This window comes from Arctopsyche grandis, chromosome 10 (genome assembly GCF_051622035.1).
Source record: "Arctopsyche grandis isolate Sample6627 chromosome 10, ASM5162203v2, whole genome shotgun sequence".
NCBI classification, from domain to species: domain Eukaryota; kingdom Metazoa; phylum Arthropoda; class Insecta; order Trichoptera; family Hydropsychidae; genus Arctopsyche; species Arctopsyche grandis.
Window position 1 is genome coordinate 29,334,818 of NC_135364.1, and position 24,360 is coordinate 29,359,177.

A 24,360-nucleotide genomic window follows, 5' to 3' on the forward strand; every position below is an offset into this window, starting at 1 on the left:
TTTCCATACATTTGCGCTCAATTTGTATCGCTATCATAGTCATCAGTTCAATATCGAATTTTGTTTTGTAACCTTCTTATATTCATCAAATATATAGATAAAGTCATGGGTTGGTCACACCCGAATTTTTTTTTTTTATTTCGATGTGAAATTTGTTTAAAATAGCTTCCTTTTCTTTCATAATAGCTAAATAAACTGGAACTGTCCCCAAATTTTCATAAAAGAAGAAGAGTTATTGCCATTTTCAAATATTTCTTTGCAGTATTAAGGTCTGTTCACACTTAACAGCACTGCACGGCTTCAGCACTGCACGACTCCGTTTCAAATATGTCATTTTATTACATTCATATCTACCTACACGTCGCGGTCACGTCACATTTACAGCACTTTGGCCGAGTGCAAGGCAAAATCGGTTTACTTATACATTACAGGGTAATTGGACTATTCGTCACATTGTCGTGGTCACAAAGACAATTTTTGCCATGAAAATCACGAATACACAATATTTGGCACTCAAGTTCTCGTTAGTATGATAGTTATTGTTAGTATGATGGACTTTTCGGCTGCCAGATGTTCCGTTATATAGATTTTAGTGACTTTGTGACCAGTAATCACCGAACCACATTACAGGCCATGACGATACGGTGCAATATTGCTTACGTCGTATTGTCGAGTACTTACAATATGAATGCATACATGTGCATTCGTAATACAAGTCAGCAAAAGTGTTTCGGCGTTTATCGAACGAAAAATTATGTATAACCGCGTTGTTGTTGGAAGAAGAAGCTCAAGAAGGCAATAAAAAAGCACGGAGGCGTTTTGATGTGCATCCCATGCTAAAAAATAGAAAAACCGAAGGAGAGTTTTGGACACTGTATAAGGAGCTTGTGGATGATGGACAAAATTTTTTTTAATATTTCCGTATGAACCGATACCAATTTGAAACAATACTGGATAGAATAAAAACACAAATCACCAAAAAATCTACAAAATTTAAGGAAGCATTGTCAAAAAGTCATTGTCAGCGCCAAAACCATGTCGAAAGATTGAACAGCTGTCAACTGTCACTATCGATAATTGGGTAAACGGACTACTAGTCATATGTAAACCGGTCACAGGACAACCGGTCGCTCTAGATCGGTCACACGTGATCACCCGTCACACTAAAACTGGTCACGAGAAAACTGGTCACACCCTAAAATCGGTCACGAGAAAACTGGTTGACCGATTTTAGGGTGTGACCAGTTTTCTCGTGACCAGTTTTAGGGTGTGACCAGTTTAAGTGTGACGGGTGATCACATGTGACCGATCTAGAGCGACCGGTTGTCCTGTGACCGGTTCACATTTGACTAGTAATCACCGAACCGATAATTGGTCCAAAACAGCAAAGCGGCAGACTCATGGCACGTAATTCACGTGTATATTTTCACGATGGCCAAAAAAACGGATACGATACGTTGACGGATGTTGCTGTAAGGTATGAACAGGAAATGTCGGGTATTGCTGTAAGCCTGCCGTGGCGTAAACGTGACGGTTGGTATGAATATACCCATACAAAATGTACCAAAGAATTCTTTTCGTACGGTCGGATACCTGCTGAAGTCGGTTCATTTCGACTAGGTATGAACAGACCTTTAAAGGGAAGTACAGTGTACTCTCGATTATCCGGGTGCTGATTATCCGCAAACCGGATAATCAGCACCCGGATATAAATGATGTCACATAGAAATGTTTTTCGTTCCTCTTTTAAATGTATTTTAATATTGCATCAATTCTTTCAGTCGCTTTTGATCATCGAAGAATAAACAAGTGCGTGTATTCAGACCAGATTTTTTCGGACATACGTATGTTTAATTATTATCAATTATAATACTTAGTGTGTGAAATTATTTTCTTTGCTATTAACTCGAAAATATTTCAGATTTACATACCTGTTCGAAATATAGTTAAACAGATATATATATATATATATATATATATATATATATATATATATATATATATATATATATATATATATATATATATATATATATAGGAATGATTTTTAAACGAGTTGTATGTGTGGTTGGCCAAACTGCTAGGGATAAAGTGTGTGTGGTATGCATGAGGGACCGGATGCGTGTTGCTATGGTCACTTGTTGGAGAACAAGCCCGACGATATGATCATAATAAATAGTTCTGACTGAATCTGCGCTTTTCACTTGGAATCCTTCACATCCGGATCTTATATATAGTTTTTCTTAATATATAATGAGTATTAAAATTATGAAACAAAAATTTGTGTTGTTAATATGATATTATACTCGAAACCAAGTCAAAATTTGAAGATTCGGATTATCCGTGTTTTTCAATTATCCGTACCCTCCCTCCCAAGCATTAGCGCCGATAATCGAGAGTATACTGTATTGACAACCCGTTGATTTTGTCTGAGCTAAATTTCGGGCGCTTGAATGTGGTAGAGGGTAATTGGATTATTCGGCATATTGTGGTGGTCACAAAGACAATTTTTGTATTAATACAAATTATTGGGCACTCAAGTTCTCGTTAGTATGATAGTTATCGTTAATTACTGTCACGAAAATCGCGAATACGAATTATCAAGCCCTCGAGTTTTTGTTAGTATGATAGTTGCGCGTGGTTAGCTCTTGTTGGATGGAATTTTCAGTTGCCAAATGATCAGTGATCGAGATCGCTTTATGCGGAATAATCACCAAACCTTCAAAAACACAATTCTGATAAGTCAAATTATATTTATAATGTTTATTTACTTGACACTCTTTTAACAAAATTTGAAAAAATATAGGTGGGTGTTTTTATTTATAAGAAGAATGTATAATAAGAGGATATTATATTTAATTAAGGTACCAAAAATACAAAACATTGATTATCACATATGTAAATGGTAATGAAACAAAACGAAAAATACAAAAAAAGAAATGAAATATAAAAAAAATGGAAAAAAATGACACAAAACAACACGTAAACAGTACCGATTACAATGATAAAAAACATACACATATATACATATTAGAGTTAAGTAATTAAAGAAAGAATGTTAAAATATCTTTAATTTTAAGTCAATTAAACATTAAAGCATTCAGGTTGTTGGAGGCTCATTCTATCCATAAATTTGCATAGATTGTTCGGACCACGCGTGAGACTTTCCCAATTGTGATGATTTTCGGCGAGCTGAAGCAAAAACATAAAATCATCCAAAAGCTAACACATATTACACATTTCCACACAAACCCAACAGATATATAATATACTCACAAAATTGCGCACCCACTTTGAAACGTGTTTCGTATATGACGGATTGTTAAAACGCGAATCGACCATGATGACGGCTCCCCAATCGTTCCGATGACGTATACATCTACCTAATGCTTGATTTAAAGCCCTTTCGAAATATAAAAATACAACTGTAGTAAAAATTAAACCAGTAATTACATAAATATGAATGGAACAAACCTATATGCTTGTACTTGTAACCAATCTCCGCCAGATAATAAGCCTTTATCTATTCTGTGAGAATCGTTGTATTTCATTTTGGAATTAATTACGGAATCTTTTATATTCGGATATGGAATTCCTACCTGTATTATTAAGTAAATAAAAATATTAAATATATATTTTTAAATACACAATTGATATGTATTACAAACACTTACAGATACGACTGCTCGAGCTTGATGATCTCTAAAATCCATTCCTTCGGAAACTTTTCCTCTAAAAACGGCGAAAAGTAATGCTCCTCGGTCGTCTCCAACACATGAATAAAAGTCCTGGAATGATTATGGTTCATTTATTGAAAATTAGTTCAGAAATTGTACCAAATATCAATAAGAGATAAACTACATATACTAACAGACATAATTTCGTCATGCTCTTTCATTTTTTTACTTTCAGAGAATATCGATTTGTGAAATTCAATACTATCCCATATTCTAGTAGACCGCCATCTATTAAAATTGAAATCATATTAAAAAATCATCAAATGTTGACTTGTTACGTATATAAAAATAATTATGTATTTAAAACCTTTCTCGGAGTACATCCAATAGTCGATAGGACGGCAAAAAACATAATACACCGTGAGGAACATTTTCGCATATCCACAGAAGCAATTTGCCGAGAGCATCTTGCCATTCGACCTTTGAAGTGTTCCGGAATGTAGCCTCCATAGGGAGTCCATTTTCACCGCAAGTAACACTTCCGACCCACACCTAAAATCCCATCAGGACATTATTCACATAAAGTCACGTCAATTGACAGTATTCACAGTCTGTTTTGACACTCACCTGATTGGACGATATGACGTGACCAGTTTGTAGAACTATGGGAAACTCGGCGCCTAATTCCGCTGCAAAACTTAAAGTCGGAGTGAGTGTTCCTGAAGAGAGTATGATGGATCTGACGCTCTTTTCAATAGGACTGAATATCACAGCAGGATTCATACATATCACGTTTAATACTAACTTAGACTCCTGTGAAAGGATTGTTATTTATTTATTACAAACAGTATGAAGTATGAAGTATCGTACAATAATGTTGATGCATACTTTGTCTTTAGATTTTGAATTCCAACCGTGATTATTCGAAGGTTTAAATTCCCATTCTTCCTTTTTGACTAAAATTCCTCTATAGTCGTCAAAATTTCCGCTATTGTTACGGTAGAAAAATGCTGAAATTTTCATTTTAGCATAAGAATATACTTTTATATTATATTAAATTTTATTTAAGATATATTAATATTATACTTACAAAAAATTGTACACATTGCTTCTAATAAGACTAAGGAATTATTTGACAAGGATAACATTTTAGGTTGAGATTCGTCTTCACTTCTTTCTTTCAGTCTTTCAAGCATTTCCGTCACTTTGATTTGAAACTCTAAAAACACACACATATATACATTTCAAATCAACAATTTTGAAAATCAAACCCTACTATAATATAGAAACTAACCGCCAAATTGATCAAAATCAAATCCGTGCTTTTGAATAGATTGGGCCAACTCATTTCCGGACATTATAAAATTTGAATCGCTGCCATATTGTTTTTGAATAAGCGGCGTATGATTTTCAAACCTGAAATAACATACCTATAGCATTTTAAATATTTACAATATAAATAATACCTAATACCGATTAAACATACCAATCCATCCAATTGTTTAATACGTTTTTAAAATAGTACAATTCACCGATTTCATGGTTTACATTCCGTTGTATGGTTAGAAGTGATTCGAGATCCTAAAATCAAATAAAACGTTTCAAAATTGGCCTTACACGTATCATATACAAGTAACGACATTACTTTTATTGAATCCTGAATAGTTTTACGCTCCAATGTTAATGAAGCTGCATCCCGACAGACGTCTTCAATATTGTGGGCTTCATCTAATAAAATTATATGATCCGCAATATCAATAGACATCTGAAATATTAAAAAAATAATTAAAAGCTAATTGTAGTACAATTGTATTGGTTTTATAAATGATTGATTTCATACACTGCTTTTTATTAACGGATCGATCAGATAATTGTACGGACAGAATACAATATCGGCACGGCCTATAAGTTCTCTGGCTGCGAAATAAGGACACGAGCCTCGCATTCTTCCATGCTCTACTAATTCTTCTATATCCCAAACTTGAGGAAGCGCTCCTCTATTTAATAATTTTCTCAAATTTTTCTTGAATCTGCAACCGCCTTCTTCAAAATCGGCATTCGACTTCTTGTTTGATGAAGTCTTTTTCTGCAATATATTTTTTTTAGTATTATATGACTTGGATTGTATCAAAAAATTAAGATATGATTTACCTTTTGTAAAATATCTCTGCACATTTCCGTTTTGCTGAGATAACTACCCTGCATGTCTCTTATACAGGTGTGTTCGCGACTAGAAAGTATCGTCATGTTTGCACTTTTAGCATACACTGTTTTTTTGAACTCTTTTATCACTTGTCCTAGTTGTTTGTGAGTCCTCGTTCCAAAAAATATCTTGGGTGTTCTAAAAATAATATAATATAATAGCCAAATTAAAGAAGAAATGGTATTGAGTTGAAGAAAGTTAAAGATTGCATACTTGAGTATTGGACGTTCCTCTGAAGAATTTACATCTTCAGCGAGATGAGATTCACACATTCCGGAAAAGCCAGGTTTCATAGGAGATGGAAAGTTTTTTTGAGGACTGACCGATGTGGATACTCTCTGACGTTTGTGAATGTTGACCAAAACATCGCAGCTTTCGTCGTTTTTGTCGTCTGAAATGGATTTTACCATGAAGCAAGTCGAAAAACAAAGTGCGGGGGTTTCAGCATTGTTTCAGCATGCGCCAATAAATGTAAAGAGTTTTGCAATCAGCAAATGCACTCATTTTTTTTTTTTTTGAGTGCTCGTTCATTTCCTACGAAGTACTGTGGTTGGCTTTTTTCATTTCGACGTAAAAGTTGCGTCAGGTAATTATTATGGGGTTTCACATCAGAAGTCGTAAACGTGAACGTTTATCCCTAATGTGGAGCTTTTGCTAGAAGTATTGTAAGCGAAACCTATTGTACGGTTTCTTGGTATAAAAATCGAAAATATTAAAACTTGAGCCAGACACTCTGTTTAAAATAAAAATTATATTTCACCAGGACTGTGGAGTCGGAGTCATTAAAAACTCGAACGATTTCCGACTTTGATTTCGCATTTATTTATTTTACCTAAGAATATAAATGACTATCGAATTACTAACTAAGGGTGATCCAATGTTTGCATATCTGAGGCATAAAGTTTCTATCTTTGTCTTTTTCTCATATTTAGTTCTATTGAGGAGAGGCCTGATATTTGACAATTCCGTTACGCCAAATGCGTACAATTTATTAGTTTCAATAAATAAATACAATATATTAAAAGTTAATGATTTACATCGACTTATATATCAATAGATGAACGAAAGAAGTGCTTAAATGGTACCCGAGAGAAAGTACATGGGTACAAGGAAGGACAGAGGGGAGATGGGTGGATGAAATTAGAAAAATGTGTGGATTGAGATAGATGAGAGTTGCTCAAAACCGAGACGAATGGAAGCGTGTTGGAGAGGCCTTCACCCAGCAGGGCATGAGTAATGATGATGATATATGTATATATGTAGATGCATGTATGAGACACTCCGTATTAGTACTTCAGAGGTATTTAAAAAGTATTACAATGGGATAAAGAGAAAATAATTATTAATTAACATTTTAAAATCATAGTCGGAGTCGGGTTGTGGTAAAATGTCGAAGAGTCGAAGTTGTGTTTTTGTTACGACTCCACAGTCCTGCGTTTTACTGAATAATACATACCTTTGGTTGGCAAATCTTGACGTTTTGAAAGGGGTAAAATAAATGCATCTTCATCATCTGTATCCAAATTTACAACTGAAAATAATATTTAAAAACCAGTTAAATATAAGTCGTTATATTTTAAAGTGGCATAAATCCACTTTTCTTCATTTCGAGAAATATTTCTATCTATGTAGGTCATGTATTTCTATATAGATAATTTTCTGACCGCACAGTTCTTTATCGGATGGCTCCTATTCTGAGAGCTATCTGACTTATTGAAATCGTTGCTGCCGTTTCCTAATGTGATATTTTTTTTACACCTCAGTGAGCGTAGGCTATCAGAGATTATTTTAAACTATTTGTCTGGTAGCCTGCGCTCATCATTATTTTCATAATTGAATGTGATGCATATTGTATTTCAATCTTATTTCTTCTATTTGGACCTTATGGGGACTATTTATGCAAGACATTCCCAATCATTCTCCTTATTTTTAACTGTATGAGCGGTAATATTTGAAAGTGGCATACGTCCCCTTTTATTCATTGAGTCTAAGTACAACTAATCTTTAGGGCGAAATCAGACAGCGGTGAATGTAGGACGTGTTTTTTTTTAAGATAGTTATAAATATATAGAAACAATATGACGTTCATGGCACGCATGCATGGCACACGGTTGAATACGGTCTCAAAACGACACTATCGACCTATGTATGTATGCCGTTGAAATTGTATGGTATTATTTATCCTTGCTTGACCGTGATCTATACCAAAACGACTCTTTGGACCATTTTCGGTAAATTTTTAGGGCGAAATCACACAGCGGTGAATGTGGGACGTGGGGTTTTCTTAGATAGTTTTGAACAAATGGAAAAAATGTCGCGTTCATGGGATGCATACAAGGTATAGTCATTTCAAAACGTCCAAAAAAGACCCCCTGGGTGTGTTCGGTGAAACTGTATCCTTGTATTTATCCTTACTTGACAGTGATCGATAACGGTTTTAAGAAATGTAGGAGAACTTGTCGACGTTCCACATACTACATCCCGCGCTGTGTAATTCCGCCCTTATCCTTGCTTGACAGTGATCGATAACGGTGTATCCCATATTCGCCAGGTCGATCACTGTCAAGCAAGGATACAATTTTACCGAAAATGGTCCAAAGGGTCGTTTTGGTATAGATCACTGTCAAGCAAGGATAAATACTACTGTAACGTAGGAACCGCCACGGTGGTTGTGTCAAACGGCGCGCCGTTTGACATAATTGGTTTCGAGGATTATCTTCAGGCTTAAGTGCAAGTCGGCTAACAGTGAGAGACCCCCCGAATGCACTTAGCGGCGGTAACGGCACTCGGTCGCTTTCCCGTGGAGTTCTCAGAACTGACAAGGCGAAAGCGTGTAACCGAAAGGGAAGTAACCGGAAGTTGAAGATGCAGGGAGCGACCTGTCTTTTAATATCTATCAAGATATTGTTGCGTAGGGGTGGGTGGAGGATCCAAGTAAAAGGCCAAAGTCGTGTCACAGCATTTATTGATGATTAAGGAGATACACACACTGGCAGTGCTCAGTCCAGAATGTCTTGATATCGCCTAAGTACCGCCTTATAAGGGGTAGATCTCTCAGGACATCTTCGACGTCTAATTTGTTTACCTATTGTTATGGTCACGAACTCGGATATGTATTCCCACGACATTCGGTCCCACGGTACCAAGGTATCGGTCACTTCTGAGAACTCCACGGGAATACGACCGAGTGCAGCTACTACGCCATTGTTTAGCTTACTTGCACTTAGTTTGCAGATAATCCTCGAAACCAATTATAGCGGTCGCACGGTGTCGGGGATGCGCCTCGGCCTAATCCGATCTTTTCAGTATACGTTACAATATCAAGGCATTCTGGACGGAGCACTAGCTGTGCGTGTATCTCCTTAATCACCAATAAGTGCTGTGAAGCGACTTTGGCCTTTTACTTGGATCCTCCACCCACCCCTACGCAACACTACCATACAATTTCAACGACATAGGTCGTTTTTAAAGGACTATCCATGAACGCCACATTTTTTCTATATGTTTAAAAGTATCTAAAAAAACCCACGTCCCACATTCACCGCTGTCTGATTTCGCCCTTATACTGAGCTCCGCATTACTTTTCATTCTTCATATCCAATACAGAGAGTAGCAAATTTTCAAAGGAGAAAGGATTTAAATACTTGGTATTGATTTTTCCTTGGTTTGTGTATCTCTTTGATGTATTTACTGAATTTTCACAAAAATATCAACATAATTAAGAAAATGAGAATTTGGGGCACAAACAAGGGAATATTCGCAGTCGATAATGGCGAGTGTGCCTCTTGGTAGGCCTGAAACTGACACGAAGGGCGTCAGGGACTCTGGGACTTTCGGTTGCCATGGAAACTCTCAATTCTGCAGCTCCCCCACCTAATCTGCCCCTCTTTGAAAACAACCTACTATTAGATATTTCCACTCACCCCTTTTTTTCACCCCCCAAGCCCGACAGCCCCACCTTCGGCGTTAAACGAAACGTTCCGGCACCGACCATTATTTATAGAACATGGCGTTTCCGGAAATTAAATTGCACTTTGAACCTTTGAAAATTGCAAAATCGTGCCCTGCTATGCATTATAATTGGTTTCTGCGAAACTGTCGTGTCGAGAGTTTTTCCTGGGAAATTGGCAGACGCGAGGCATTCGGTTCGCATCGTGGAAATGTGTGTCCTTTTTGCACGGACCACCCAACGAGGTGGACCAATTATACACTTGATTCCTTGTAATTATAAAATGTTCGGTGCGGAATTTGAGTCTTCTAGGAATTATTGCGAATGTATTTAATTGCAAATGGAACCACTTATATCGGGTTGAACTTGTAACGCGACACTGCATACGTGTATGTAGCAGTTTCTTTTTGCACAAAGAACACCTTCTTGTTAAACGATTCCTTTGAAATGCCATAAATACTTGTTCTATTTTTACACGCCAATTCATCTGCTAGTATTTATTATGCATGAAGAAAGTGTACGTATGGTTTTGTACGTGTATTAACGCACTTATTTATTTATTCATTTATATCAGGAAGGCCTAGCAGGTAACCCCAATGCGCCTTCCTGGCCAGAAACTTTCTACATTTTGATACGAGTGTTGTTAGAATTATACAAAGTAAACAAATATCAATGAACATCCACAGAGATATCTATGGTCAAATTTGTAAATTACAACATTTTTAAACAATTCAGAGAAATTCAGTAAATAGTCATCACAGAGACATTTATGGTCAAATTTGTAAATTACAGACTTTTTAAACAATTCAGCGAAATTCGAGTTTGATGAAAACTCGAGATTTGCGAGAAAAATGGGTAAGGTTGTCAATTTATTGGAAGCGTTTCAATGAAAATCAGATGAATTGGCAAACTCTGATAGGAAACGATCGAACTGGAGTCACAAATCCAAGGTCTGGCCAGCAGAAACCAGTGGAATTTGAACCCGTGACCACGTTGTTCAAAGCATTATATGCTAACCACTAGTTTATTCTGCTGGTTGTGTAAATAAAATTTCATTTTCGGAGCATTATATGCAATTCGAATAAATTGAACTAATTCACATTATGTAATGAATTTGAGTTTTCATACTGCTATGAAGATATATGTATGTAGGTACATTTGTTTAAGTTAAAAGTTAACCTTTAGCGGTAGAATATATGTATGTAAATATTTAAGTTTTTTTCAGAATTATTATCTGATATCTTATTTTATTTTATTTATTTATTTATATATATTTTAGCTATCAAGCTAATTTAATCTTATGCTTGATAGCATTTCATTAGATGATAAAATAGTAGAAGAAGTCAACAAGTATTTATATTTAGGGCAAATAATAGATATTTCCGGTAGTACAGAATAAGAAATAAAACCGATAATTCCATTTTGAATCGAAGAATATGCCAAACTGAGAGATGCAGAAATTATGCGAGTTTGAAAAAAATTAATGGCGACCAGTTAATTTTGCTAGTGCAAAACGGAAAAGAAGGTCTTTCTTTATACTTGCTATATATAATTCGACTACGAATAAAACAATATTTCCGAAGTTGTTTGAACAACGGGTTTCCGGAAACTTTTGATTTTGAACAACAGGTTTCCGGAAACCCACGGAAAACAATAGAATGACACTACTGTCAGTACATACATACAAATCTTCTAATATATAATTTCGAAAAAGACTTTGTATGTTTTGTTTGTTTGGGTGTGAAATTCCGTGACGTTCAATTTAATAAAAAAACAAATGAATATTCAAATAAAATAAAAATATTCAAATAAATTTAATAAAATGTTTACTATTAGATTGGCCATGTTTAAGCGGTTTATATTACAAATACCGAGCGAAGCCGGGTAAATATCTATATATAATATGTATATAAAATTGAACATCTGTTTGTTTGCCTGTCTGTCTCGCATAGGCTCCTAAACCACTCAACCGATTACGATGGAACTTTCAGGATTTGCTGTATGCATGTCCGGAAAGCTTACTGTGAAAAAATAACGGGAAAAAACCTCTTTATAATAATATTCGTAATTAAGATTTTACCGACGTGAAAGTTTGAAGTGCTATTGTGTAGTCAAGGAAATGTGTTCGTTGGTAACCACGTTACCAGTTGGTTTATGACGACACGGCGTTGAAGAGACGTTAGTTGAGCTCCAACGATCACTTGAAACGGGAACGGGAATTGCATGTCTTATTTTGGCATTGCAACGCATGCCGGGTTCAGCTAGTATAAAATAAAATTGAATTCGATAGGACAAATAAAAACAATCGGTAAAAAATAACCAAATTATAAAAATATATAGTACTAGTGGTTTTACCCGGCTTCGCACGGTATTTGTAATATAAACCGCTTAAACATGACTTATCTAATAGTAAATATTTTATTAAATTTATTTGAATAGTCATTCGTTTTTTTTATTAAATTGACTGTCACGAACAAATAAATATATACCTATATACTGTCTCTTTTGAAATTATATGTATACCAGCATCCGGCTCCTGCGCCCCCGGCGGCGCCTTCGCCCCGGGGACTTCGAATCCTTTGAATCGAAAAAAATATAAAACGAACGTGTCGTCTACGAACCAACGAACGCAGGTTACATACATACATATATACAAAGTCTCTTTCGAAATTATATATTAGATACACGTTTGCGAACGTGACTTTCTGTCATTGCTTTAAGCAAGTTTTTTTTTACAGAATAACGATGATGATGATGGTGATGATGATATGTAGTATAGTTATATGTTGGATGCTATAGGGTTGGAACGAATGTAGGCACCAAACAAGGGACACTACACACGATTGGTAGGTATACATTTTTATTAGCTTGTTTGCTATTTTCTCGACCGTGCACAATGACGAAGCGTCCCTATTGAGCCCGCGGCTTCGCGAGGGGTATGGGAGAGAGAAGGGGCGGACTTTCCACCCCTCGGTGACGAGCGGGGAGAGGAGGCGAGGGGTTGAAGGGCGAAGGGCGAAGAGTCAGGTGGTGGCGTCGCCATGACAACGCCACCAGGAGGTGTTGGCAGTGGCGCCGGCCGACCGACGGCACACTCCAGACCCCTCACCACCCCCAACCACCCACCCACCCACCCACCCACCTCATCGTTGGCCCGAAACTAGAGCCGAAACCAGCCAAATCGATACGGAAACCCAAAACAAGCGAGCGAGCGCGCAGGTTATACAACACCCCGCACCCACCCCTCCCCCATCGCCCTCCTCTTGTCCTCTGTCTCCCCGCCGACGGTGCTATAACTTGCCGGGTAAATAAACTAAACCCAGTGGCGGCTCGCCTTCTTATAAAAATAAAATAAATTGCACCATACAACATCTACATATATGTAAACGTCTACGACCAACAGCTGGGGATCTTTACCATGGAGTTAATTGTGCATATACGGATAAAATTATCAAAATCCACGATCCACGACTGTTAAAATCCATTTACGTTACAAATTGATTTGAATATCATAACCAGCCAGATAAATGTTATAAATTATAATTAGTCACCGGAGCCTGAGGGGGCCGTGTATTGTTCAAAGGTTGTAAATGCATTGTTAAAGGTTTGCCGAACAATGGATAGCAATGTGACTATCCTACCTCTAGTTATAATAATAGAAGTGGCTTTAGGCGTCATATTTTTGTCAAGTGAGGAAGTCCACAGACATTTTCAAATAATTTTAGCTTCAGTCGTATTTGATGCTTGGTGCTCCTGACGTATGTCCGATAAAAACTTATCTGTTTGTTTATATATTACTCGCAAGATGGGCAAGTGCATCGTTAAAAATTGCACGATGCATTCAAAACACACACAATAAACAACACGGGATACATTTTAAATAAAAAGTAACATAAGTAAATTGGGTAAAAGTCGGAATTCTCGACAGGGCGGACCCTCTAGGCCCAGTCAACCCGCTCTTTCCTGTCATTGGTTGCTCTTTGCGAGTGCTCTAGTATTTCCGTGCCCTGAATTAACTCGACTTTTACCTGATGAAATACTCCGACGTATACTGCCTGGTTCGCATATAATTTCGGACGGTTGGGCAGTTTCAAATATGTTTTGTGACTACCTATGTATATTATCATTGTTAACTTTTGCTGCTTTTATACATATATATAGATACATTTTATTTGTGAATAATATATTTTTTGTTTCTTCTCTGTTATATATTTTTTTTCCTTTGGAATTATTATTAATGTGAAAGCACTACCTTGAAATTTGGCGAATGGACCAATTAAAATACTTTATTTATATCAGCAAAAGTTTGGACGAAAATTCAACGTAGGTTGGTATTGTTAGTTGATTAAATTAAAAAATAAAAAACTTAAATATTACTTAAAAAACAAATGTACACCAATCTTATCAGACTTATATAATGCGTACTTGTGTTTTGGATACAAGGTTAAGTATAAGATGAAACGGTAGGCAGACAAAATATAGAATATCAATATTCCGAATTGTACAAATGCAGAATAATCAAAATATTTCAGCGTTCATTTGTAACGGGAAATGAGAAACCATTAATCAGTGGGTAGGGTGGGTGTTTTTGGTTCCTCCTCCTTTGACACACCGTCAGTCTAAATTAAAATATTTCGCTATTGCAAATAACAAGATGAACTCGGCAATGTTTGTTTCTGTAGATAGTCAGATAAATCAGGTAAAATATTTAAAAACGGTACCTACGCAGCCTTTGATGCTTTCAAACGTGCGTCAAAAAGCCGCAAATTTCGAGTGGGTAGTGGAGTTTTTAATTAGCACTTTGGAGAGGCGTCAAAAATATAATAAAAGGGAGCGTTTGATGAAAGCGCATAATTAGCGGATAAGATGTCGAGAGCGCGCGTATTAATTAACTACGCACAATGGACCGGAAGTGGAGGCGGGGCTGGAGTCAAGCAGCACTTCCGGTCGCGGCTGCCGGACAAACATGGCGGTCGACACCCCCGCCACCACACCCCCGCTTTACCCTCCCTCACTTCTGCCGTCTTTGTGTAGTCATTTCGGGAAAAATCAAAAACAGAAGTTCGGCTTTAATACTTGGGGGCTAATGAGCAGATATAATAAAAGGGGCAAACTCTTCCGTCGATTTGAATTAATTCTATTTTAAGAAAGGGATTTTTTAATAAATAATGTAGATTAATATTTACGACGAAAATGATCGAAACACTACATAAGAAGATGTATGGTTGTAGAAAGTCTAACGTTTACAGTTTTATACAGAATGTAATTACTTTATTACTCGGTGAAAGCAATTTGTGAAATTGCTTAATATACATACATATATACCAGTGGCGTGCGGTAAAATTGTCTCTCCTTTTGTCGTACAGACTTACTTAAGGTCTGACCGCACTATGCGACAACCGAACGATCCGACACTTCACAGCAGTACGCGACCAAATATTGTTTGTATGAGACATGACGCACTGCGCGACTGTCGCATGACGTAGAACGACACCGTGCGTCAAAGTTGACTTTTCGACCAACTTTGACGCAAGGTGTCGTTTGCGACGTGTCGTTGAGTGTCGTTGAGTGGGGGTTGCCTTGCGATAATTATTCTTTTTCGTATCAGGACTTTGAAATAGCATTTAGCTATAATCTTTTAGTTTTTCTCGATTGTTCTTCTTCCTCGCATATCAAAGATACTATAATAGCGTCCGTTTCGTCCATCTTGCTCCGAGGTACCGAACGAATGATTGACATAATTTACTGCGTAGTGTCGTATCGCTGTCGTTCAAGTGCGGTTTACCTAATATTGTCGCACACTGTTTTGAAGTGTCGGATCGTTCGTTTGACGCATAGTGCGGTTAAACCTTTAATGTGCGCGAGCAGGATACAACAGGAACAGGCTGTTCATCTTGTATCCTGCCCGTGCACATTAAGTAAGGCTGTACGACAAAAAGAGAGAGAATTTCACCGCACGCCTCTGATATATACATAGCCAGCAGTATGACTTAATGGTAGCGTGTATGTTTAGCACCAAGTAATCAGTGGGTTCGATCCGCCATACTGCTGGTTAGATTTGGGGGTATTTGTGACTCCAAATCGATCGTTTCTTATCAGAGTTTGCCAATTTTATCTGATCATTGTTGAAACGGTTCCTCAAAATTGGCAAAAAATCATCTTTCCCGGTGTCACAAATCTTCTGTATTTATTGTTTGTATAATTTGTAAAAATTATGCACAAAATCTAAATCCATAGATGTGTCAATGGATTAATTATGTAATTAATTGTTATTTCGTGTTCTTTAGCTTCTGGAAATAGTGTTTTATGTAATAGTAAAATGCTGCATTGTTTGTAATTAATTGTCCAGGAAGGCATATTGGGGTCTTCCTGTCAAGCCTTCCTGGTATATATCTATGTAAAAATAAATAAATATAAATTGCTTTTTAATGAATCATATCAGGGGCGTCATTTCAGCTTTTCCCAGGGGGGGGGGGTGTATTATATTTTAAAAAAATGAGTGTATAAAGTACAAAATAATCTCCTGAAAATCTTTCAAAGCAAGACAAACAACAAATCAAAATATGTACATATATTTGGAAGTTAACATTTTTATAAAGAATTTCAATATTCTATTTTTATTGGTTTAGTATTTTAATTCGAATTCAAAATAATACATTAAATAACGTGGATAGTCCCGTTCAAAGCTAAGGGTGGGAGGGGGGGGGGGGCACTTCAGCCCCAAATGGCGTCCCTGAATCATATATTTTTCAATTAATTATTAATAAATATTGAATTTTCACTTTATCTAAATATGTATATGTATGTACATACCACAATATTTACGAATGTCAATAGATGAAGTATTGTATTTGTGAGAAAATACGACCTCAATATTTTGATTGTTTTTTTAGCTCAGACAAACCTTGACGAATATATAATTACATATAGGTGTATATATGTATATATATGTATATGTGTATATATGTATATGTAGGTGTATATATGTATATATTTTCAGTAGAATGTAAATTATCTTTCATAAAAAAAATATTTTAATCTATTTACAGAATATTTGAAACTCGGTTTCAAGAAGACGAAGTTTTTAAAAATATTATGTAATTATACGACGACTTTAAGTAAATGAAAACCAAATTATAATTGGTAGGATTTTAATTAACTCAAGATATTTTTTTTATTTTCGCAGTAGTTTGACGAAAATTAAATAACTTTAATTGTTCAAAGAGTTGAGTAATAATGTATAAAGATTTTATAATTAATTTGAGGGAAAAATCCTTACAAATATAATACTAATTATTTTTAGAAAAATTTCAAAGAATTATTAAAAAAAAATTCAGCTACTTGATTCACCTAATATAAAAGAAAAATACTAGTCAAAGGAAAAATCAAAATTCATTCAACACTCAGCGCTGTGGAGTCGTCGAAATTTCGAGCGACTCCTATTCCAAAATCGCATTTATTTTTTACTCAATAATGATGAATTACTAAGAATGACTGAACGAGTAAGTCAACAAATTAAATGGCCAGTATTTTAGTCAATTTCACTGAAAGTGATTATTTCAGTAAGTACATTAATCAGTTTTCGGACAGTATTTTATGAACAAAATGGTCCGTATTATATTATTAAATGTCAATCTAAATAACAAATGGACAGATAAAATAAATTGGTAACCTGACGTATGTACATTCGCCAGAATAAATATCAATGCCTGTTGGATGGCATTGTCTATCAAGACTGTACCTGTGTTGATACCAATCAAAAAGTAATACTAACCATTCATCAAAATAAAACTTATCATTTGACATTAATACTGACCATTTATGATTAAATACTGATAAATGTTTACTGACCATTTATTATTTATACTGACCACTTCTATACTGAACTATGTATATTAGCCAGTGCCGTAGTAACGGCAATGAGTTGCTAAGGGCACCGGATGCCTTGGGCGGCCCTCACCTATTATTTTTAAATAGTCAAAATTTATTTAAGATCGACCAGAGGTCAAAATCGGATTAGCGAATAATATAGATTTTAATATCATAATAACAGACTTACATAACGACTATTCGTTTGAAAATTTCAAGATATAATAATTCTAATTGAATAAGAAAAAAAATTGTTTTCACTTTTCGAACCATTTTTTAATTTGTGACGTTGGTTTAGTCCCCAAAACTCAAAAACTGATAAATTAATAATAATAATGATAATCAAAACTAAAAAATATTCCTATCTATAGCGTGTTTATCGTATGCTTGACGGGGAGCTGAATGACGTTGATATCTATTCTGTATTTTTTTTATATCAATTCAGGACTGTCATCAGGAGAGGCTTGATTGATGGATCCATTTCTATTTATATTTATATTATATATTCTTTATCCAATTATATTTTATCACTTTATGTTTATCCGATTATATAATATCACTTTAAATTTAATTATGCATTGTCCTATTTAGTCATATTTTAGTTTTTATACATTTCTTTTTCATTTGTTTGTGTATGCACTAGATATAGATATTATGTATTTTGTAACAATCCATAATTGGGCTCAGATGTTATTTTGTTATATTTATTATTTACTAGCTGAACCCGGCATGCGTTGCAATGCCACAATAACGCATGCAATTCTCGTTCCCGTTCCCGTTCTCGTTCCCGTTCCCGTTCCCGTTCCCGTTCTCGTTCCCATTTGTCGGAAAAATGCAGGCAGCGAACACATTTGAAATTATTTAATTATTTGTTTATTTTACCCTAACAACGCATGTCGCGACGCGAAAACATTTGAAATTATTGCGTTGCAATGCCACTCATTTCCGTTATTACCGTTTCAGTTCCTGTTTTTGGCCGATTTTTTTCACAGTAAGCTTCCCGGACATGCATACAATAGATCCAGGGAGTTCCATCAAGTTCCCGTGTCTCGATGCGTTTCGATAAGTGAATGTTTCAGTTTCAAATTAATACTTAATAATCAAATTAAATTTTAGTAAAGTACGTGACAGACAGACAAACATTGATTTTTATATACATATACTCGTATGTAGGATTGTGGTACGTACATAAGGTTGGTATGAGTGGTACGTAATGTAAGGGTTGGCATGAGTGCGCGCAAGTTGGTTATCAACGTACACATTTCCTTAACTACACACTGGCGCTTTATACTTTCGCGTCGATAAAATCGTAATTACGAATATTATTATTAAGAGGTTTTTTCCCGTTTTTTTTTCACAGTAATCTTTCCGGACATGCGTAGGTACAACAAATCCTGAAAGTTTTATCGTAATCGGTTCGTATTCGAGACAGACAGACAGACAAACATTGATTTTTATTGAGGTCCGTTGATTTTTCAATAAATAAATAAATGAAACAAATAATGAAACCAAGAAGAGATAGATTCGCCGACGGCTTGAAGTCGCAGATAGAGTCGTGCGCCTATTTACACATGCCGTGCACGAGCGTATACGAGCATATACGAACATATACGAGCGTGACGTAGTGTTGGTTTCGACGTGCGAAGATGAGCGTCAGTGTCGGGTGTCGCACGTCACCACAGACTTGGGGGGGCGGGGCGGGTGGTCCGCATCGACCAATGAGAGCGCGGCGCGGGATCGCACTGACCAATGGCGAGGCCGGACGCTCACGCACACACACTCGCACTCGTGTACGTGCGACGCGACGCGACGATGACGCGAGAGGCGAGCGGACCTCGTTCACGCGTCGTCACCTTATAATCTCATCACTTGTCTCCATACCTCTACATATGTACATATATGTGGGTATGTAGAAACTTCTTGGATTCTGGATTCTTATTGGAATGTTTTTTGAACTTTTGAATTTTATTTTCATTGATACTTTGTTGATTTAAGCAGTGGTGTAGCCGGGACAGGTCGCCATCCTGGTACTTCGTTTTGAGCCACGTCGCCGCCCTGGCACTATGATTGATATAAAAGTTGTTTTTCGAGTACAATTAAAAATATTTTGACTAAAATTTTGTATTCCAAATATTGTGAGCAGACTCTCGATGACCACAATCGAATAGTAACACTGAACAACAAAAAAATTACTAGAACGGAGACTAACCAATCTTTACTAAGTTTGACCCACTGAATTTGAATATGATAATGATTTTTGTTGGTTAAAAAAATGCGCGATTTTTATAGTTTTTTTGGCTTTTGCGGTCTTTAACTAAAAAATCTAGTATTGATGTGCTCAAAGTGAGTATTGGAATTAATAGTCATATGTATGTGATTTTTTTTTGTTTTAAAATTCTTCTTCTTGTTAATGCCTTGTCCGCATCCGGACGTTGGCGACCACCTCGTCGATTATTTGAATATATCCGCATCGGTCTTCAGCGGCTCGGAACAGCTCTTCGGCGCTCATATCGGTCCACATGCGCATGTTTCGAAGCCAAGATAACTTTTTCCTGCCAATCCATTTTTTTTCCTTCTATTTTCCCCATGGTTATCAAACGGAGAAATTCGTATTTTGGACCCCGTATCATGTGTGCGAGGTACTCCATCTTTCTCCGCTTGATGACAGAAACAAGTTCCCTGCTTCTCCCCATCATGCCGAGGACAGCTTCGTTTGATATCTTTTTGGTCCACGGAATCTTCAGCCTATAGACCCACATCTCAAAAGCTTCAATGCGGCTGATCATCTTGGTTTTCAGAGTCCACGTCTCACATCCGTGTAGTAATACTCAGTGGCGGCTCGTGATAATTTTTAGTGGCGGGGCTGCACTGAAAAGATGTCTAAAAAATGTCACCATAATTATTCTATCATGTCATAACAGGACAAAATAAGCACAATTTTTGGCGTACGACCACTTACATGTGGATTTAAGTATTATTGAAAAAAAAAACTAGCAAAATTCACCACCCATTAAAGGGGTGCGTCCAAACGCAATGAAGATTTCGAAAAATACGCTGGTACTCCAGTAAGATTGCTAAAAAAAATTCGTTCTTGCTGGTTTCGCGACGCGGATTAAAAAAAAACCCAAAAACTTAACCCCCTAATTCGTAACGAAAAACATTAACCTGTTGACAATGCATCGATACATCGGTTGTTTCATCTGCCATAACAGCTAGATAAGTTGCTTTTTTTATTTCAGCACTTATTTGTTCCCTACACACGTTCAAAATACAATCTAAAAGTTCATTTTGAATAGTTTTTGATGTCCCTTTAAAAACCGAAGAAGTTTGAAAATGTTTTTTTAAAGAATCGTCGAAATTTTGTGAATATTCTAGAAGCCCCCGAAAAACTCCTGGATTTTTTGAATTATCTGTTTCATCGTGTCCCCTCATTGGCATTTCAAATTTACCGCAAAATTTAACGCAATCAATAATTTTAAATAAAACATCCCGATTTTTTTTTGACGTTTTCGTTATGCTTATCTATTTCCCGCCGACAAGCTTCCCAAAATCGTGAGATTACACACATTTTTTAAGTGTTCGACACTTCCCTCGTGTTTTTAAATTTATCGTTTAAATGTTTTAAGTCAATAACTCCTGTTTCGTCCAAGATGCTTCGCCTGGCGACTCGCCTCCAAACAAAAGACACGGATAACAAAATAACGCGTTTTTTTCTGTACATCTCGTTAACCAATTGTATTTTTTATAAATGTCTGGTTTAAATTTTTGCGAGTAACTAAAAGATCTACTAGTTGCAGGCTGTGAAATAATTAAATTGGGCGTGAGGCAGCCTAATGCTTTTATAGCGACTTTTTCGGTAAGTTCTAGTCGCGAAAAGTGCAAATTTTGTAAATATTTTACTGAATTCTTTTGTTCTTCCATTTTTAAAAGAAAAAAAATCTTAATATATTTAAATAAAAATTACGAGAAAAAGTTAAACAGATTTGAAAAAAGTTTGCTGTTATCAAAATGAAAACGACTCACCGAAGATTTGATGAGGGCTCGTACGCAACCAATTAAGAGTAACGAAAACGAATTAAGCTGTGATCGTGCGATTCAACTTATCAAATGTAAGATCAAGCGCGCGAAATCTTAAACAAACTGACAGATGAATGTCGTTTAACAGGCGAAGGCTGCCGACTGTCCAGCCCAAAACGGAAGAGTGAGTGAAAGAGAAAGAGCTATCTGCAGTTGCAAATAGCTCTTTCTCTTTCTCGTTCCGAAACTCCGGGCTGGGCAGCGTTCAGCTCGGCGCTGTAACACTTTACAGCCAGTACAGCAACATTTTAATTCATCTGTCACCATACAAGTTAGTGAGGTCTTCGAAACGGTCAACATTACTTACAATATCACCCTTTTGGACATGGGTGATATTGTAAGTAATATTTATTCTGTCGAAGGCCCCAATAGTTAAGTCCATCCAACTAATAAAAAAAATATCATTAATAAATAAAATATTAAATGTATTATTAAATATATATCTTAGAATTTTATAGGAGGGGCTGCAGCCCGGCAGCCCATTAGGACGAGCCGCCACTGGTAATACTGTCCAGACGTAGCTCTTCGCGAATTTCAACCGCGTATGAAGATTGAGATGCTTGTCTGTAAGCGCCGCCTTCATTTTTACAAATGCTGTTCTAGCCATCTCGATGCGGATTCTTAGATCTTCATCTGGGTCCATCTCTTCATTCAGCCAGGTACCCAGGTATTTGAATCTTTTTACTCTTTCTATCACCTCTCCATCCAAGGTTAGATTCCCGGTGTCTGTTTGCATTCTATCTACTATCATAAATTTTGTCTTCTTTAGATTTATGCGCAGACCTCTTCAATTGCTTTCTTGATGTACACGGTCTAGAGATCTTTGCAGGTCTGCTAAATTTTCAGCGACTAGTGCCGTGTCATCAGCATATCTTATATTGGTGATCGTCTCGCCGCCCACCTTGATGCCCTCCGCCTCTTGGAGAGCATCGTGGAAGATGGATTCGGTGTAGGTGTTAAAAAGAGTTGTTTTAAAATACTTATAATTAATTGTATACCGAATTTTAAAAGTCTAAAATGATTTTTTTTACGGATTTTTTCTCCGTGCTATTTTGCGTTTATTTGGCCAGTTTTTTATTTGTCCCCTCGGACGCCACCCGATCCAACCCCCGCCCTAAACCCGGCACTGTGTATGACACTGGTCGCCACGCGAGTTATACTTGGGCGTAGTTCATTTTTCCAGGATTATCCTACTGGCCAATTTTTATTTTCTATATGTATATAGATGCAGTTGATATGGGTTTTCAATACAAAATATAATATGTATTTTAATAAAATAAATCAATAACAATTTAAATATTTTAGATAAGATCCGTCGTTTCCTTTTAACAAGGCTTTTCTATGTTTCACTTCGCAAACCACTAAACCAAAATTCCTACAGTCTTCCGATCGTTTTGAAACTTTGCCATTTTGCGCGGTTAGATCAACGATGGAAATTTCAATCGATATTTATGGTTCGATGGTGAAAGACAATCGTAGCAAATATTTCTAAATTTTAGAAATTATTAAAGGGTTTGAATTTCTTTTATACCTACTTTTGTATTTAGGCTTGCACTTACATCTAACGACATCGGTCTGTCCGTCTTTGATAAACATTATTTCCTGCTTTTAACCGTTCGGCTCCTTTGAGAGTATTTAATATTAAATAAAATGAACATCCTGCTGGCAGTTTAATAATGTCTCGCTTAGAGAAAAAATTCACGTCGTGTCCATAAGAATCTCAGTAAGTTTCAGTTTGATTGGACTAACGGTGTTCAAAAAATACACAGACACACACACACACATTTTTTCTAGATCATGAAAACGTGAGCAGTGATCAATTCTGAGTTCAAATCAGTCAAAATCTCGAGTTCGAATTTTTGCATGATCACAAAACTTTATCTATTGTTACTACGTACATATGTAGATAAAGTAAAAAGGTGCCGGTATATTTGAAGTTTTCCAAACACGGTAGATCAAATCCAAATTTCCAAACAAGGAAGAAAAAAATGTATGTAATTTATAATACATATGTATGTACATACGTACACTTGAAATACAAAAAAAAAACTACCACAACTGAAGTGCACGCGAGTTTTTTTTATCTACATAAACAACTCACAGACCGATGTAAAGAGGCTTATTGTACGCGATTCTGTATTCGCCATACGGCCTTAGCATGGAAATTATGCATGTACGAAAGCTGCAAAGAAATGGGGGACACAAATGAGTGGGAGGACGAGAATGGGAGGGAAGGGGGACCGGTCTAGAACGGAGGAAATGAATTGATGTAGCGGGAAAACCATCCCGGCGTGTTTTAATTAAGTGGAGTGCGTCGAGCCCCACTCGACACCCCTACATCCACCCCCTTCCTCAACCCACCCCACCCCCAGAATCCCTCCCTTCACTCTCCAGCAGCGCTAAGTGGTGAGACGCGAATGTCGAAGACACCCTCTCCTTCAACCCTCGGACTGTAAATTCCTCGCAAAATAACGAATGGATACCCATTCACCAGAGGCCTGTTAATATTTTCTATCTCAAAAATAAAGCGACAAAAAGTCAACGGCTTTTTTTCGTTCCATGTTATTTTTCCACTATATCATGTT

At 36.5% G+C, this 24,360-nt stretch overlaps 1 protein-coding gene across 1 annotated transcript in view; it reads right to left on the reverse strand.

Annotated features, from left to right (window-relative positions):
* Window positions 1-2,737: 2,737 nt before the first annotated feature.
* Window positions 2,738-24,360, reverse strand: part of LOC143918421 (Fanconi anemia group J protein homolog) — a 97,174-nt gene continuing 75,551 nt past the window's right edge. The window contains exons 5-20 of the mRNA XM_077440345.1: window positions 7,337-7,411; window positions 6,094-6,271; window positions 5,829-6,018; window positions 5,518-5,763; window positions 5,323-5,442; window positions 5,164-5,258; window positions 4,972-5,093; window positions 4,768-4,896; window positions 4,566-4,687; window positions 4,305-4,490; window positions 4,045-4,229; window positions 3,872-3,965; window positions 3,675-3,788; window positions 3,475-3,599; window positions 3,277-3,403; window positions 2,738-3,192 (exon numbers count right to left, since the gene is read on the reverse strand). Coding sequence (XP_077296471.1) covers window positions 3,085-3,192; window positions 3,277-3,403; window positions 3,475-3,599; window positions 3,675-3,788; window positions 3,872-3,965; window positions 4,045-4,229; window positions 4,305-4,490; window positions 4,566-4,687; window positions 4,768-4,896; window positions 4,972-5,093; window positions 5,164-5,258; window positions 5,323-5,442; window positions 5,518-5,763; window positions 5,829-6,018; window positions 6,094-6,271; window positions 7,337-7,411 — 2,216 coding nt within the window. The 3' untranslated portion in view covers window positions 2,738-3,084. The remainder of the gene's footprint in view (window positions 3,193-3,276; window positions 3,404-3,474; window positions 3,600-3,674; window positions 3,789-3,871; window positions 3,966-4,044; window positions 4,230-4,304; window positions 4,491-4,565; window positions 4,688-4,767; window positions 4,897-4,971; window positions 5,094-5,163; window positions 5,259-5,322; window positions 5,443-5,517; window positions 5,764-5,828; window positions 6,019-6,093; window positions 6,272-7,336; window positions 7,412-24,360) is intronic.